The sequence below is a fragment of the Eutrigla gurnardus genome (genome assembly GCF_963514095.1).
Source record: "Eutrigla gurnardus genome assembly, chromosome: 7".
Taxonomy (NCBI): domain Eukaryota; kingdom Metazoa; phylum Chordata; class Actinopteri; order Perciformes; family Triglidae; genus Eutrigla; species Eutrigla gurnardus.
The window spans coordinates 17,065,738-17,078,689 of record NC_139921.1 but is presented as its reverse complement, the minus strand read 5'-3'; the positions used below and the strand labels follow the sequence as shown (position 1 = coordinate 17,078,689).

Genomic DNA, 12,952 nt, shown 5'->3' with positions numbered 1-12,952 from the left:
AGTTTGTGTACAAGTGAATTGAATTACAAGTTCACAATCACATCTTTTCTATAATACAGTCGATATATGAAAATCCTGCAGCTGAAACATTGTGCACATCTTGACATTGATCCATAACTGTCTGGCTGTGGGGGGAAAAGAATACAAGCTCTTGAGCAGACACGATCTGATATCTTGATCAATATTCTCATCTCTTGTCACTCCTCTGGTGCTCTCAGTGATGAGGCTGTCTGCTGTGGGTTAATGGAGACGGGATTGATACTAAGGCTAAATGATCTGTCCTGGCTGGGGGGGCTGATTTCATCTCCAACGTTCTTTTTTTTTTTTTTCAAAGCCATCCAAAAGGGTGGATCACACAGATCCAACCAGCTCTCTTTTCCCCTTCACTGGGTACAACATCATCATCATCTCAGTACTTACATTGTCTGAAATCTGTATTCACTATTTGTGCAGGATATTATGCTAGTGCTTTATTTATCTCATGCTAATTTAGACCCAAGCCTTTGATGTTTTGACACTTTTATTATGATAGATTGACGTTTCTCTATATAGCAGGAAAAGAAACAAAGGAACGACATAATGGAAAGTAAACAGCATTTTATTATATCGGGTTAGAGTGATTACAGCAGTATGGTGGGAGTTCTGTGTCCCTGGATCACCTTCTCAGCTCAGCTTTATGTACCTGACTCCTCGGTGTCGCCACTACCTAATCTAGTAATGGATGTCGGTTACCTCTTGAAGTTGGACTTGCTTGTCCCAGAAAGATTTATGTGTGGCACAACACCAGCAGCCGTCCACCGCAGCTGCCCTCCAGCCTTCACTGCTTGGTCGTTCCACCAGGCCATCTGTGGGCAGTTTTGGATGCCAAGTCCAGTCATCTGAGCAGACGTTATCTGCGTTTGTCTCTGTTTGCTTTAATATTGCCATAGCGTTTATTTCTTCCTGCTTCATATCTCATCCCCTCAGACGTTGACATCACTGCTCCCTGTGAAGTGTCAGGTACTCGGGTTGCAATTAAAAAAAGCAGCCCATCTCCCCGAGTCTTTTTTGAAAGCTGAATTAGATGCTTCTGCTGGCACAAGACAGCAGTTTATAGGAATGCTCAGAGCAGAAAAAAGAAGTCCAGTTTCTACTTATCAAGAGAAGAGAAACATGAACAGCGAGACAGTGTTCCCTTGTTGCTCGACAGTGATAAGCAAAGCCAGAATATGAGGCTGTGAGGACCTTATCAGTCCAGAGTCCTGGCAAACGCTGGCGCCACAGAGAGAGGCATGTTGCTGTGCAACAAAGGTGTGAGGGCAGATAAGCATGTGTGTGAAATGCTTCAAAGATGAGCTTGATTCTGATATTAAAGTGGGGTGAGAGAGGGAGAGGACAACAAAGTGCCGCTCCACACATTCGTATAAATATTTTGTATTTTCCCTTTGGGTAAAAAAAAACAAAACAAATTGGAGATTTTCACCTCTTTTGGACCTAAAACCATTATTAGTGGAAGTATAAAGTAGCAATAGAAGCAAATAAAGTACAAGTACATCAAAAATATATATGTGACACTTAAACTAAGAGTTATTCTGAATCCTTAAAGATTAGCCAAAGACTGATGCAGATTAATAATAGCGAGCATAATTATTTAGTCGATACTTTATTCAGTTTTTAGCCCATTATGAAATTATGTATGAACGCTGCTTTGTATTTGATCAGTCGGCCACTTTGCTCACCGATTTAACAACAATGTATCTTATATACAGTATGAAGGGGCCTTAGTAGTGAGAGGGACCTAAAAAACAGAAACCCTTTCATATTGCACTGCCATAAATACCTGCTTTATGCAAGTATCTTTCCGTTTTACGAAAGGCATATTTTCAGTGATAATAGGAAGAAATACATTATTTAGCTGTTAAACTTTATTAGCCAACTTGTGAAATCCATCCAACTTCTGTGCATGCCTATAGCTGAGAGAAGGTTCACAAGTTCATGAAATGTATATTTATACATATTGTAATTGTATGCCTGTAAAATAGTATTAACTCACTAGTTGCAGTGAAAAGCATGTAGATTTGGCTCCAGGTTATACCTGATGGGCTGAAACTCCTGGTGTGTTGCAATGCTGAGTTAGAGCTTTTATATGCAAATAGCTGTTCATATCTCCATTTAAACTGTGTAAATCTCAGAGGGCGTCAGACATGAATGTAGTTCCATCCATCCAGACGTCACCGGTTCTGCTGTTGACCTAGAAAGTGTCCCTGCGTAATCAAATATACATTAAATGTATCTGCCTGCACGGGAAACGATCTCTGGATCATCTTCAAACAGCATGAAAGTGTCTGTAATCTACCAAATGAAATACTATGTGGTTCTGATTTAAGATCCCTCACACAATACAGAGCCGAGACGTTTTCCCACTTTAACAAGATAACCGCTGTTTCCCCAGTAGCCTGAACATTCAGGACACAGTTTCTATCCTCCTCATTCATGTCCTCCCATTGTGGTTTTGGGTGGTGAGTTGAGTCTGTTGAGTCCTATTTTTGAGCCGTACGCTTCTTTTTCTATTAAATGTCAGTGAAACCAAAGGAGACAATATCTACACACAGCTTTTTTTTGTTTTTGCTGAATTGTTGCGACCGCTTCAAATAAACCTCTTCTGTCGACTTATTGCACAAACTGAAGATATTGTTTGCACGTCTGCTGTCCACGAGCGGAGTGCTGACAGGTATTTCATCAAAGCAACGATAAGAATCAGAAAATGGCTTTCAGTCGCATGAACAGTCAAGAGCATCATGCTCCTTATTAATGTAGCACTCAGCTCTAATGTCTTTTTGTCTTTCCCCTCCCTTTCACATTCTTTCCATTTTGCTTCAGCCCATTCATCATTGTTTTTCCTCTATTTTTCTCACTTTAGTTCTGTGTGCAAGACCCATTCATCTCCTTTTTTTTGCTTTTTGTCATTTTCTAGATGTGACACGCCGAACTATGACATCGAACAAAACTGACTTTTGGTTAATTTTAGATGCAAGGATTATATTTAGACGAACGATTAAGACTTTGGTTGCCCACACTAAAAGCGTACTGTCATGTGTGATGAAATATTTTGCAGAAGTTCACACTCAACCCGCTGCTGCCCCTTGGAAAGTTTGTATCCACGTGGGGGTGGATGACTAATAGAATCGGTTTGCTTCTGGTGGTCTGTGCTATCGATGCTGGGAGAGTGTGGGCGAACAGGCGTGGGTGAAGCTCCCTATCTTTTTGAGGGAGAGAAAACGCATGCGGCGCTGCACTCGCTCACAGAGTGAGCCCACTTCAGCGCCCCATACAGCGGCCATTGATGAGAGCGGCACTTTCGCCCCCGTCTATCCCAATCGAGCCACATTTCATGCATTAGAGACTTGCTTGAAGAGAAGCTGCAAAAGGGGAAGCGGACACATGTAAGAGAAGCCAGGCTGTGCAAGCTGTTCCTGTAGAACTTGCTTACCTTGCCTTCTGCTGCCTTTATTCTGGTACAGTGAATAAGGTATGTTATGATATATATTTTCTCCTCCTGAGCTCAGTATGCAGCTGAACCTGGAGGGAACGGAGTGGTTTAGGATACAGGGGGGGCCAGTGTTCTGATGGGATGGCATGTTGCTCCTTCCAAGCCTTGGAGGGGGATAAAGTGCTGCCTTCATTTCACATCCTGACTTTAAGGAACAGGCATCGTTGCTGACACTCACAAGCACCCTGACAGGTAAAGTCACCTCAAGGCTAGACAGTGAGTGATGACAGAAGACGGTAACGAGCCATGCCAGTTACAGCAGAGGCTTGTGCCAGCAATAGAAAATTGGAAATATAATGCTCTGTGGTTGACGCTCCGACAGGCTTCCATAACCACACGATCCGGGTCTTGTTCACAGATTCCCAACCTTTGTCTCATGTACCCCTCCATCGAACCAAGCCATCATGTTACACTCTATGGGATATAAACAAGATCACGTCACTTTAAAAGTGAATTTTTCAATATTACAATGAAATGGTTACTATATAACTAATTGGTGAGGCATACGCCTAAACCTCAACCATGTATTCCTTACTTTTAGTTTACTAGTTCAACTGTTCATCCATTACTTTTAGCCAAGCAGCAACCTCCAGTGCTGAGACATGAAGCCAATGCATAAGTGCCAAACAATACAGTTCCTGTTCCTCAAACTGAGGGTGACTCCAAAAGCAAGTCAGTCTCCATAGACTGTAGAACTTTACAACAGAAAACATGTTTACAGCCTGGTATAGCTAGAACACCAAGTTTTTATATAACTCGCGTTTAAATATTAAGCTTAGGGTTCAGCATAATTACCGGTGTGGCTCCATTAGTGGCAGCTGGGTGCCATACAATCCACCTCTTTGCCCATTTAGAGTTAGGCTGTGGCTAATTCGAACTCCACAACGGCTCTTGAGAAACCTATGGGTGACATCTCAGAGAGTACATACCATATTTATACCATTATACTATTTTAACTGGATTACTTTAAGGAAACTATTTCAATTGTTTCTCTACAGATGTTCGATTTCAACACACAAGCGTAGATTGTATATAAGAAGTGGAAGTAGCACCCGTGACATCACCCATTGGTTTATGGAAGCCTCAAGTTCGTGGTTCGAGTGGAGCCAAGTAAAGGCTACAACTAAATGCTGAATAAGGCATTTTTAGGCAACAAAAAGGTTGCAATTAGCTTTCACAAACTGAAAACACATCGTGAAAGGGTTAAAGTTGTGGGAAGTAAACACGGATAACTCCCAGACCAGACAACGCCGTGGTCGCGGCTGGTCAATGGCAAGGTAGCCACACCCTCAAGATACCCTGTATTGTTTATTTTGACAACCTTTTACTAAATGAACATCACGCTGGATTGATGGGTTGTCAAAGGAACAATGAAGAAGACATACATGGCAGAGGACGTTTCATTATTCATGCCAAATGTATTTATTGACTAAATTTACAGTACACAATAAACACAAATACCCCTCTTGACCATTGCTCAGCCACTTTGTGTACAATTTTATTATCTCCCTATTAGTAGGGTCCTCTTCTGTCTGGTTCCCGACCGGATCAATTTTGCAGTATAATCCTTGAATAAACAATCACATAAAAGCCCACTTACTGACTGTTTTTCCAAGAAATTCATTACAAAGTGGACAATATACAATCTGCAATAGTATTGGCAGAGAATACACCTACTATAAAGGTCAAATAAAACTGCTCTAAACGACTAAGGTGGTAAAGGTAGGTAGTTTTTTTTACTGCTATGAGCTCTCTTTCCCCCCTAACATATTAATACAGCGCAGTCTTTGTGAAAGAGTAGTCATCCTTCTCAGCCTGTGGTGGTGGAATACCTCGGTGGGAGTGTTGTATCCCAGAAATAAAGATTCAGTTCAGATCAATATGCCGTCCAAGTAATACTCCATCCACACATGATCTTCTTATCTTTCTGATTTAGTCTTTTCTCTTCATAGAGCTCCTTCTTTTCGGCCCAGGCAGCAGCACAGACACACGCCTCCAGGAGAGGTTTCCAACCTCGTCGCTTTGCCTTCGTCCCCTCTTGCCTCCTCTTTCTCCCTATCTCCCCCTAAGGAAACCGGTCCCGGTGCTATACGTGTCCAGGCTTGGACAGGTAGGCTATGAGGGCCACAACCACCCCCACATACATCCCTGTTCCAATGGTGATGGAGAGAGCAGCCAGGAATAGAGCTCTCCTGGAGCTCATTCCTGCTCTGGAGAAGTCTCCCTTAGCGATGGCCTTGCCTGTCTGACAAAACAAAAGCAGAGAGTGAAATGAGCTGGTGTGTTACTCATCAGCGCCGGGTGTGTGAGTAGGTGTTAAGCCACAGTTAAAAGAGAGAAAACAAGAAATGCTCTTGGGGAGCCATTAGTTACCATAGCAATTAGGTCATTATCCCTCTGACGGTGACAAATGTGTTATTTGGGTGTTTTGGTTTTCCTATCAAAAAAAAATGAGCCTGGCCTTTATTTATTCTTGTGAAACATTATTTTCTGCTCCGGTTTAATTGTCCCTGCAATTATTGTGGAGGATGCCGCAAAACCATTAATATATGCTGAGCTTTGCTCGAGGATGTCGGCCTCTTTTTGCATTAGAAAGCTGCTGACATTAGACTTGGGTCTCAGTCATGGATGCAGCACCATAAAATAATTTAATTGCAGTGTTCTGCTCATACAGAACATACTTCGGATCAAAACTTCAATGTTAATGGTTTCCTAAAGTGAATGCAGTGGACTGACAAGTGGTCAGGACCTGCTGAATTTACGTAGCCAATCATCTGAAACGACTCGAGGAGGGTCGAAGGGTGGAAAATGGGCTGCGGTAGCACTTGTCTGAGTGCTTGTGCTCGCTGACCTTAAATAGAATGCGGCGTAATCAGAGTTAATGACAGGCTTGAGGTCTCTGGGCCTTTACCTTGTGAGAATAGTAAAAGGCAACGATGCCCAAGGGCCAGAAGCAGCAGAGCATGGAGAAGATGGCTAGGCCCAGGTAATCCCGAGGGGGCAACACGAAGAAGTTGTCCTCGCTCTCACTGTCACTGGAGCTGTCACTCTGGAAGACAGTGGGTTGATGAAGAATAATCAAATGTCAGAAAAGGAGGAGATTATGGATTTTTTTTTGTCAGGCACACATTGACAAAATAAGACAACAGTGATCTTGAGACACCTAAATAACAATGGGGTGTGGTTGACATGTGTAGATAGTCGGGAGTACTTCTTCGAAGTGTTCCTTGACAAGTCTTGCCCCCCCCGCCCCCCAAAGCTAGTATATCTGCCCTTCTTCCACCACCACCCAGGACAGGATGTGCTCAGCCAGCCAGAAAGGATTTGGTGCCTCTGTCAACACCCACGAGAGGCCTGACAGATAACACAGGATTAACGGATTGTTCCATCATTGCGAGGTGACAGGGGAAACAGCAAGAAGACAGTGTCGTTTATGTGCTAAATTGCTTCTACAGCATGAGAGACCTCTGCCATCTCTACTTAAGACACACGGCGTCTTACAAGGCGGCAAGTGTTCAACAGGCTCCTTGTACTGAGCCTCTACACTCCAACTGAGGGCCACGAGGGCTGAGAGGGTTAATGAATGATGGATTCAAACGCCACTCGAACTACATTCACATCTGCAGCGGGAGCGGCGGCGTGACTGCATGGGTGACCCTTTTTTAAAGGGACATTGCCGTACTTTTCTCAGCTGTCCCAGAGACGGAGTGGATGTTAGTCAAAATAAAAAGCCCCCCATAAGGAGCAGGTTTCCTTTGTTAGTCTTGTAGCCTGCAGGGATCAATCAAAGCGGAGGGAAAAGGAAGAGACAGAATCAAAATCAATACATAAGACAGGAACTGAACCAGCCATTTTAGAGGTAATTAAAGGGGAAGCAGGGAGTCGGCAGTGAAGGAGGGGACCATAGTTCTAAACTGAAGTTTTTAATAATGTGAACAATTTTCCCTCTTGATCTGATCCACAGTTACTAAATCACAGGGTCCAGTTATTTCTGGTGCGGTTCCTGTGTAGAAACCTTGTTTAAATGTAAGAGTGAAGTGGAGGATGGCAGTGCTACACTATCCAAACATTTTCAGCTACCTTTGCCAAGAGAAGATTACGAAGCTCCCTGTTATCTGCTTTATGAACAGAGTCCACCTGGACAGCCGGGTGTGATCCATCAAAACAGCAGCTGGTCATAACATAATCTGACATCACACGAATAAACTGGTGGCTACAAACAGCAGTAATCTCCTCCTATTTCTGTAGCAAGACCTGATAACCGTCCTGAGTGACTGGTGCATTCAGTCCGACTGACAGCCTGCCTGACACCGAGACCGGCCGGCTGGGGACGTCCTCCCAGTGTGGTCTGATGCCAGTATAACTGATGGGGCTCCGCAGAGGCACAGTGCCTTTAACGGCCCCGCCACATCGCTCTCTGCGGCCTCGTTAGAGTCTGGAGGGAACAGTCGCCTCCACAGAAGGGTGCAGACCCCTGCATCCTGTTAGTTGTGGCAATCACAGTGGTATCACCCACACAGTCCTGTTAATTTTGTTGCCTGCAATCTATATTTTCACACTATGCTGTCAAAAACTAGCTGTAGAATTACTAGTACAGTATTAATGTGGTTGTATTATGCTGGCAAAACCCTGCAGCCTATATATATTTTAGCTGCTCTCTGCCCAGCCGTAGCTGTGAAAGTCCTCTCAATGTTTGATTGGACTTCTGTGCATCAACACACATCTGGCACCGCTTGTTTTCACGCTCCACATGAACCCTAGCACAGAAGCACGCCCACGCATCCAGACACGTAGGAAGGAAGGAGAAAGTGAAGAAACGCAGGTGCCGAGCAAAAAGTCTCATTCCAGCCGGAAGTCCAACTGTTCATCAGATTAATTTGCTCTTTCGGATTGACTTGGAATAACTTTAGCTCCAGGCTCACCTGCTCGATCAGCAGAGTCCCGCTTAATGCCCTGGCGGCACGGCATTACTTATGGCATTAATGGCAGTCACTGCCATGTCTCTATCTATCTGCCATGCCTCCGAGTGACAAGAGCTGGCGCGATCATCAGCCCAGTTAGGGTGCTATATTTCTTCCCCTGCCAGCTCAGAACCCTGGGTTATTTCACAAGTGTCCCTGGATGAAATTACATTTTCACCACTTCTGAAAAGACTTTGACTCTGCTGCTGTCACACTTTTCTTGGGGAGAGTGCAGCGACGGTCCAAAAAGAACAATAGCCTTGATAGATAAACTCTGATGTGCCGTTTTCTTAGAATGTAAATATAAAAAGTGTACACCTGCATTACATTTCAAAGACTCCAGTAAATTGACCAATTATAGGAGAAAAATGAATCACACTGGCACTATTGGAATGATGCATGAAATAATATTAAGCATCACTGTACAAGCCACGGCTCCCTTTCTGCTGAAAGATGGCCCTGTCAGTTACAGTGCAATGAGTCCTGTAATTCCAATCTCTAAACACTGCCAAACTGCTGTTGCTCGCATCATTTCTATAATCATATATCAAGCTACAATTGAAATATACACTCCTTGTAGAGACCCCACTATATCAGGCACCTACACCTCCAAATAAAATCCTGCTAAAGCACTGCAAACTGCCACATATGCAGAAAACATATTCTTTAGTGTCACCTCTGACCTCATACTCGGGACCCTGATCTTCTTCCACCTCATACGACACTGTCTGGATCTTCTCATCCTTCTCTCCTTGTATGCAGTCCAGCGGGTTCTCCGTGGGAACTCCATCCAACACTGTGTCTTTACTCTCTGTGAAAGTGGTCTCAAAGCTCTCGCTCTTGGAGTCCTTGCTGTGAAGGCTCACGTCGTCCTTGTACAGGATAAAGTTGGGTCTGTAGAAGGCCTCCACAGCCAGATGCAGGGATTTGGCATCCAGGAACTGTTGTGTCTTATGCTTGCCATTATTCCCAGTGTAGTAGTAGCCAATGAGGCTGTCCTGGTAAGGCTGGCTCGGGTAGTCACACTGGTAACCCTGGTAATCGTTATGCACCGCTTGTCTGCTGGTTTTGTCCAGAAGGGGGTTCTGAAGCTCACTGAGGCTCTCCATGACGGCAGGTTCAAACGTCTAGTGGATCGGAGGATGAAGCCCAAAAAAGATTTGGCAGTCTGGGAGCTGGAAGTACAGTTACAATTAAATGTGATTCATCAAAATATTAAAAGCAATAAAGCAAGCAGTTCAATAAAACCGTGGCACATTCTTGGGTAAATGCCGTTAATCTTTCCCGTAGCTACGACGACCAACGTTGGGATTTTAGTAATGTAATTATCGAGGACATGGAAAGATTTCATCTAGCTTGGCAATCATCATTCCTCTCACAGGCTCTCCCCAGTCTGGGCCATAAAATCACCATCTGTTGTATGTTCAACTGTTGCATCTCACACCTTCGGATTCATGCAAACATTTAGGGAAAAAATATCTTCCACATGCCACGGCTGCCTATATGAAAACCAGGGGAAGTGTGACTGCATATTTATTATTTTGACGGTCTGAAATGGCGACATGAGTCCTCAATGTTTTCAAATCAGTTCAAAAATGAGTGTTTATGTAAAAAGAGAATAACAAAAACAAAACAGTAAGACTGTCAGGAGAGGCTATCACTAAGGCAACACGTCTGGCAACGAGTAGGCTGTGGGATCTGAGGATGTCCAAATTTGAGCAAGTACACTTACTTTTTTTTTTGCATTAAAAAAAAAAGCCTTTTGGCTAACAACGACCACATTAATCTTTCATCCTATGTGTTGCAATGAAATAAGATAAAAGCCATAGAGGCATCTCGTATTTTGGTATAGAAATTAGCAAATCAAGTCATTTCATTATCTTTTTGTTGAAAGCACTGCAGTGAGAAATTAGCCACAGGGCTCAAATGAAGCTGTTTTCCACACATTTGGGGAAAAAAGAGAGCTTGATTCATGAGGTTTGGGAGGCAATTGAGTTGCACAGAGCTGGACAGCTGGACCCCTGGGCTGGGCAACATAACACAAACGCCGAAATGAAACGCTATCTAGTGCAACAATACAAAACTACAGCCTCAAGACTTCTATCAACACCTGACAGTCTAGACATGAAATACCAACTCTCACAAAGCTATTTGCATATCTTCTCTACATATTCAACGACATCCTGGACCACAGAGAGGACATGCAGCAGACCCCTAACCTCTGTGACCCCTAGGGAACAAAAGCGCATGCCGTCACAGCAGGTCTCCGAGATGTTGGGAGAAGCGTGAATAATGTGGACCCGTGGCAGAATCTGAGCCCACACACGCCAAAGACTCGGTATCTTCAGCGCTGTGAGTCCTGCAGTCTCTATTCTCACGCTTCTGAGGCTGAGCCACCCTCCAGATAACAGGGAATTCCATTACACACTACATTAGACAACAAAAACCACATCCCACATCCACAAATAATTAATCTCACACCATGAAGACGTGCACTTAGTACATGTGAGTGTGTGCTCAGACTCCACAATTATTAATAATCATGAGCGCATACCATCTATACCTTCTCTTTTTACTAGTTTTATATAAAGATAGATATCACACACACACACACACACACACACAGTTTTCATTATTTTGATAACATCATACATTTTTTTTCATAATAAGGGACATTTTCTTTACAGTTTTGCTTATTTGTATTAAAAAGAGTCCTCATATCTACCCGCAATAATAGGCGAAGAATATGTTTTGGAGACTAGTAGCTCAACATCCTACGAAAATCTTCTTACCTGTGGTGAAAAATCCTCCCGCAGCTTCGCTCCGCATCGTTCCTCGGCGCAACTGAGTCGATGGAGACGGACGGACCCACCTTCCTACTTCACATCGTCCGTTTTGGGGAAAACTGCCATCGCAGCGCAACACATGCCATCTGTTTTTTAAATGGGAGTGCGCGTAAGAACGGACTTTGCTTGCTGAGCTCTGGCCGCCATGGCACCGCTGCTGCGTCTGACAGGTAGCTTTTACGCACAGTATCACCCCGAAGCTCAGGCTCCAAAACAACTCCGGCTGCTGCTGAGCTCACTCCAGCCAACTGATTGGCTGCACGAGGCGCGCTGGTAAACTTATACCGACCACGGATTTGACATTTTCAAACGGTACCTGCCTCGCCTGGGCGCGTCCTCCCCCAGAGGTGCCGTTTTGCCTTCTTGCATAAGCAAGAGAGTCCGTTGGAAACAGGCTGCTCACCCACAGAAATAGACTCGAGATCACATGAGCCAGCATTTCCACTTTGCAGACTTTGTGTCCTGAAGTAATTGCGTTGCTTATTACTTGCACAATTTCATTATAAGGCGATTAAATGTTATTAATCCCCACAGAAAACGCCCACAAAAACACACAACACTAAACATTTTCTTTGCTCACAGCTCTCCTTCTGCTACAGCAATTAGGATTCACATTCTTCACACAATTTCAGTCAATTTTCTTTTTTTCAGAGAATGAACCAATTCCCTTGCATTTCCTAGTCCATGGTCCCCGTGATGAGCATAGATCTGAGTGGGCTCCAAATATAGCTCAGGAGTAAACCACTGTTAAATTCATTGCACATTTATATTTGATTAATATTTTAAACAAATCCCATGCATTTATCATGAGCCTGCCAATTTGGTTGAGCTTTTTTTTACCCCACTCTGCTAAGCTGCTTATGATTCCATGCCACCATTTATCATTGTAAACACTGTTTACATACATAACATTTAATATGGATGTATTTCCCATGCAAGGGAATGGGTGACATAACAGCAAAACTAAGACTCATTTATTTAGATCCCGGTGGGGATCACTACAGTATTTACAGAGACGCTGTTTGTGGTTTAGACTTTATCTGAAAGCACACTAAAACCGGTGCTTATCAGAGGCAGTAATGCTTAGCCAAAATCTAAAAGACTGATTTAAAGCCACTGAACACTGGACACATATCTTATTCAGAAGGAGCACTCTGTTCTACAGGCTCATAAAAATGTCTGGAGTTAATAATGTGCAAGCCCAGGCTCTGTCACTTTCTCTGGGAGATGCATTAAGGTGCTGATGGACACTTTATGGGCGAAACATGGAGCTGCATTTATAAGACTGGGCACACATGAGCTGCGTCTCCCCAGGAGTCACCTTGTGTTCACATGCACGAGGCGGCGTGGCATAACGGCCCAGCCGTCTCCGTGATGGATACCTCTCCCTCAGGAGATGAGTATATTAGAAAAGGTGGTGAGGTGGAGACCAGAATCTGTAACCGTTTATCCATTATTCTTCCGTCTTTCTCTCTATCCATCAGCCTTCACAACAGGATTCAGAGTGGAGGAGAATGGAGAGCCGTGTGAGAATTGCACCGGAGCATCTGCAACACATCCAAATCTAAAAATGTGGCACCACGAAGGTAAAACCAGCATAACTCAGCGGGGCCATA

The 12,952-nt window shown here is 43.9% G+C and overlaps 1 protein-coding gene across 2 annotated transcripts; it reads right to left on the bottom strand.

Annotated features, from left to right (window-relative positions):
- Positions 1-4,946: 4,946 nt before the first annotated feature.
- On the bottom strand, positions 4,947-11,715 carry LOC311015633 (synapse differentiation-inducing gene protein 1-like). Of its 2 annotated transcripts, none has more exons than XM_084012995.1 (4): positions 11,283-11,715; positions 9,174-9,665; positions 6,441-6,578; positions 4,947-5,770 (listed from the first exon to the last, which is right to left on the bottom strand). In XM_084012995.1, the coding sequence occupies exons 2-4, from the start codon at positions 9,597-9,599 to the stop codon at positions 5,729-5,731; spliced, it is 606 nt and encodes a 201-aa protein (XP_083869121.1). In that variant the 5' UTR covers positions 9,600-9,665; positions 11,283-11,715; the 3' UTR covers positions 4,947-5,728. The 2 variants fall into 2 exon arrangements, with proteins under 2 accessions (XP_083869121.1, XP_083869120.1); XM_084012994.1 differs by having other exon boundaries at positions 4,947-5,774; positions 11,283-11,712.
- Between the last annotated feature and the right edge of the window lie 1,237 nt (positions 11,716-12,952).

Excerpts from the sequence above, each read along its gene's own strand:
- LOC311015633 (XM_084012994.1), bottom strand. The coding sequence starts at position 9,599 with ATGGAGAGCCTCAGTGAGCTTCAGAACCCCCTTCTGGACAAAACCAGC. Across the intron at positions 6,579-9,173 it reads ATCAGGGTCCCGAGTATGAG|AGTGACAGCTCCAGTGACAG; the intron begins GTCAGAGGTGAC and ends ACTGTCTTCCAG. Across the intron at positions 5,775-6,440 it reads CCTTTTACTATTCTCACAAG|ACAGGCAAGGCCATCGCTAA; the intron begins GTAAAGGCCCAG and ends TTGTTTTGTCAG.